We start from the raw sequence: 4,676 nt of genomic DNA, 5'->3' as shown, positions 1-4,676 counted from the left end.
GGGAAAGAGCAGGTGGTATCCTGCATGTGAATATGAAATCTGTCCTGTCAGGTGAAGTGCAGAGGTCACTTCCAGGCTGAGAGGAGTATGTTTTAAGAAGGAAAGAAGGAAGAAATGCCCTTTTTTCCACTATGGGAGAGTATAAATGTAACTGTTGTGCAGTGTGGTTTTTGGGTTACTCTGACTGGGAATGAGGTTACTGTATTTAACACACCCGAGTGCTTCTTTTGATGGAGTTTCTTGCAACCATTTTTGTTTTCCAGCTCCTTGCAAGTGTTCACTGATAGCCCAGCGAGCAGAAGTGTGTGCTCTGATGAAGAACTACCAGCAAGCTCTGCACGACGCAGATGCCCTCTGCCGAAACAAACCCCACTGGCCTGCGGTACGGCGCCTGCCTGTCGGAGAGACCCGAGCCAAAACTGCCCCTTCCTGGGGCTTCTCTCTGGGGGGGGGCAGTGCTGAGGAGGGTGTTGTTGGAAGAACATCACAGCATTGACAGTGCTGAAAAAGTCTACCGACTGTCTTTGACAGTCTGCTGGCCAATGTGTCTTTCTGAGGAGCACCCCAGACGGGAGGGAACGCAGGAAGTACAGGAGGAAGCACGTGGTGCCCACATTTACTCCTGGCTGCCTGAGGCTAGGCTGAGTGTCCAAGAGCTTGCCCCACCTAGGGTTAAACCTCCAGTCAGTCCCTCACCCATCTGTAGCAAAACTGCAGCACAGGTTTGGCCAGACAAAGCCCCTGGATGCTACCTGGAATGAGAGTAGCACAAGGAATTGGGGAAGGATTTTAGGTAGACCTTGGTTTCTCTGCAAGAACTAAGGAGTTATTGCATGAACACCTTGACAGCCTCTCTGAGCACGAAGGGCAGCAGCTAGATCTCAGTTTCCAGCTGGGGAAGATGTAGGACAAGCAGAGATGTGCTGTTTGAAGCATCTAGTTTCTGCCAAGTTAGATACTTGTCTCTGAAGGCTATCCGTCTTGTCGTCAATTAAAACCTTTGTTATTTGAAGCCAGGTCATAATCTTCCCCTTGCCTCCAGTTTGCCTTTCTCACTTAGGACCATTTCTCATCAAGTCAGGAATCCATCTCAGGTGGCATTGGCTGGGTTTCTGTGTGGAGGGAGAAAGATGAATTACATACATTCAGATGTTTTCTTGAAGCGTCTCCTCTGTTTGCCTTGAATCCGTGGAAGTGTGGTGCATGTCAGTCGTAGGTGGATAAAGGTTTCATTAATCACATCTCTGAAGAATGCTATAATTGAAAATGAAATTTGTCATCATGGCATAACAAGCAGTTATGGCACAGACACATTTCACCTGTGCTTGCGTGTGTATGAGAACTTACATAAGCCACATTGATCCAGAATCCATGTTCTCCAGGAATTCTGGGCATCTACTTTGTTTTGTATCTTGTGGCAGAGATTAGCTCAAACATGTGCAGTGTAGTTAAAAAAGAAAAAAAAAGTAAAAATAGACCATAAAATTAAACCCATCCTGGGAGTAGCTCCTGGGAGGCAAGCATTCACCTCCTAGTAGCTTTTTGGCTTATTGATAGGTGAAATGCAGTAGCTCACTGAGTTACTAGTGGTGAACTTCTTGGGTCCACTGTAGTCATTAGAGCAAAACAAATTGGTTTCTGTTCAGTTGCTATGAAACCCAGGTCCTTGAAGTCTCTGAGACAGGGAGAAGTTTCCTGTTGTACCTCTGTGTGGTGGACAGAAACAGATGACCTGCTGCTCAAGGTCCTACTTGGACCTTACCCTTCAATCTAGTGCTTCTCAGGGCCATGTGAATATAGCAAAGGGAAGATGGCAGCAGTAGTCTCTGAAGTGTAGGGGCCTCTAGTGCCTAATTTCTCATGTTGGATCTTTAGGTATTTTTTCCGTAGACAGGCCAACTGTCCTTGATAAGGAAATGTCCTTTGGAACCACAAGAGCAGAGGCCAAACAACCTTGTAGCTTCCCCAGTGCAGTGAAGTAATCTTGACAACAGTCAAGCATGTTAGGACCTCCGTAAAAAGGTTTCACAGAGGCTGTGCAAGCATCAAGATCAGAACGTCAGGGTCAAGCCTCATGGTACCTTCTCCTCTCACTGCATTCAGGAAAAGATAAACATATGTCACCTTGAGAGGCTGGTGTGTACTGAGACTTCTTGTTCAAGTCACCAGATGACGTACATCAATTAACCTGTCCTACAGAGTACCACTTACTTGCTTTTGGTACGAGCCTCCTTCTTCCTGACCGTAGAAAGATGTTAACGGGCCTCACCTTGAAGGGCTGTATTGAAAGAGTGAGGGAGGTACCTGCTCAGGAAGATGATGTGATACTGGATCTTTTGGCATTAGTATGAAGGAACAGAAAAGTGTATCTGCTTATCTAACCAGTCTCTTAGGCCAGTGAAATTGTCCTTTCAACACAGGCTAGAGATACTCATGTGGACCAGGGGGAGACTTGCAGATCACATGTTTAATAAACAAAAGGCAAATGCTTGAATGCACACTTCGTTTTCATTGTTAAGGAAATAATTTCTGCTGTCACTTTTGAACTGCAGATTGATATCTGCAAGGAGATTCAGAGGTGAGGCACTCCTTTCTTACTACTAGTAACAAGTAAAGTAGGACTTGTCCCCAAGCTGACTACCATACTTCTTGGCTATGGATATGTTACTCTAGGACATGGGAGAGGTAGGATGGACTAAAAGGATTCATGTTAAGCATTGGCAAGTTTCCTTAAATTCACAGTGTTGTTGGTCTTCTCTAGCCAAGTAAAACAGGTGAAAAATCATCTCTGTCCTGAGAAGACACCCAGGAGAAGTGAGAGTGTCCTGAAGCTAAAATCTTTTGCTCCCTCAGCTGCCACCTCCAGCCTGCTCTATGCCACTGCCTTTCCCATGCAGCTTCATTGCTGTTAAGCTAGCCCTGGTATGTGAAACAGTTCTCTGGGGTATTGAGCCCAGTGGGATACGTAGTACTCTCAGTCTCTGGGGAGATCCTCAGTCTGGGTCATATCCTCCATGAGGAAAAGAGTGGTGTCTTTGGCAAGGAGTGATGCAGATGTAGGTTCCTTGGGGTTCTTCTTGGAATGAAAGGGATGAAATTCCCTTCAGTTGTGTGTGTCAAAGAGGCTGTCACCCAGAAGGTGTCTTACTCTTCACCTGCAGAATGGTGTGAACGTCCAAATTTGTTTGCTGGTGTTTTACTGCCACTTCAGAAATTATCTTTAGATTTATATGTTTCCTGTGTGAACAGGGCCATTATGTGAAAGCAAAAGCTCTTTCTGGATTGGAAAGGACTGAGGAAGCATTGAAGGAGTTTCTCTATTGTGTTGCCTTAAATCCTGAATGGAGCTCAATGAAGAAAGAAGCCCAGAAGGTATGAAATATATTTACTGGCCACTTCTTGGCCATAACGCTGCTCTTAGTCCTGCAGCCAGGTAAAATTTGTGTTATTTCAGGTGACGGTTAACTGCCAAAGGATAATTTGATTCAGTAAATTCTCCAACAAACCTTATTAGCCTTGTGCTGTGTGGGGCACTGGTTGAGTTTGGTCGATGCCTCAACCAGAGGGATTGTATGTTTGTGGATTCCACTGCAAATCTGCAGGTTTGGCCACTGTCATTTGTAGAACACACTTGCAGTATGTTGGCCAGATTTGAGTACACCTGAATTTCGTAGGCTCGAGGCTGCATCGAGTTCTCTGTGACCATCCATACAGACAGCCTTTCATAAAAAGAAATGGGGATTTGGCAAGGTGCTTGATGGGGACTGATGAGAGCAGAAACAGGCTCTACACAGCTCTCAGCTAGGGGTAAAATCTGCCTGAGGACAGAGGAGATGGATGCAGAGCATGAGGAGAGCTTAAACACATCTCTGTTAATTGATTTTGGTAGGAGAGCATGGGATGAAGACTTGTGGAGGCAGGGGTCTGAGGGGCAGTGTGGAGATGGGTGGGGGCAGGAGAAGGATGCAGTAGACTGCCACCTTGAGTGCTTGTGGAGAGCAGAAGCCTTCGGGGAGGGAGGTGGATGCCAGAAGAGCACCTTGGGATGTGTCAGTGGTTGTGGGGGGCATTGCCATCCAGGGTTTCTGTGCACGTTGGGGAATGCAAGATGTTCTGGTTGTTGCAAGCTTCTCGACAGCCAGAAGCTGTGAAGTCTGTGTATCTGTTTTCATACAAACATAAGTATCTATGTTGTAATTATTTTTTATTCTGTTTTCTTGTTTGTTTGTTTTTTCCTCCCCAATTAACTAGATAATGTGTGAGATGTTTTTCCCAGCCTTTGAGAATGTGCATGATAGTCTAACAGCACCTTTCTCTAGTCGAACATCCCATACAAGATTGAAACCTGCATTTCTGAGCAGCATAAACACGCAGTCAGCTGTGGAAGATAGCTCTGTTGCTGGGTCCTCAAAGGTAAAGTGTTCAACATAATGCCAAAAGTAACATGAAGTTCTGTATGACATTGTCTTTGCTTGCACTCAATGTAGGCACTTACTTTCATGGTAAGCCTGCTTTCTCTGTTGGTGTAGGATCTCTTGTTGGGATGTACTTCCTCAGAAGGATAATAGAATGAAACCTTTTCTTCATAAAACAGTGTGAAGCCTTCATGTGAGGGTCAGTGATACCTGTGGGCATTTCTTTTCCACTCGGGATTTCAGTGTGACAGGACTGTAATT

The 4,676-nt window shown here is 45.4% G+C and overlaps 1 protein-coding gene across 1 annotated transcript in view; it reads left to right on the top strand.

Annotated features, from left to right (window-relative positions):
• Nucleotides 1-263: 263 nt before the first annotated feature.
• The window catches only part of LONRF2 (LON peptidase N-terminal domain and ring finger 2), a gene marked incomplete at its 5' end in the record, with an annotated part of 15,296 nt that continues 10,883 nt past the window's right edge, over nucleotides 264-4,676 (top strand). Inside the window, 3 exons of the mRNA XM_008939676.1 lie at nucleotides 264-382; nucleotides 3,250-3,372; nucleotides 4,252-4,413. Coding sequence (XP_008937924.1) covers nucleotides 264-382; nucleotides 3,250-3,372; nucleotides 4,252-4,413 — 404 coding nt within the window. The remainder of the gene's footprint in view (nucleotides 383-3,249; nucleotides 3,373-4,251; nucleotides 4,414-4,676) is intronic.

The sequence above is a fragment of the Merops nubicus genome, unplaced genomic scaffold (genome assembly GCF_000691845.1).
Source record: "Merops nubicus isolate BGI_N331 unplaced genomic scaffold, ASM69184v1 scaffold21704, whole genome shotgun sequence".
NCBI classification, from domain to species: Eukaryota; Metazoa; Chordata; class Aves; order Coraciiformes; family Meropidae; genus Merops; species Merops nubicus.
Note: the sequence above shows the minus strand (reverse complement) of the source record. Positions and strands in the feature narration are given on the sequence as shown.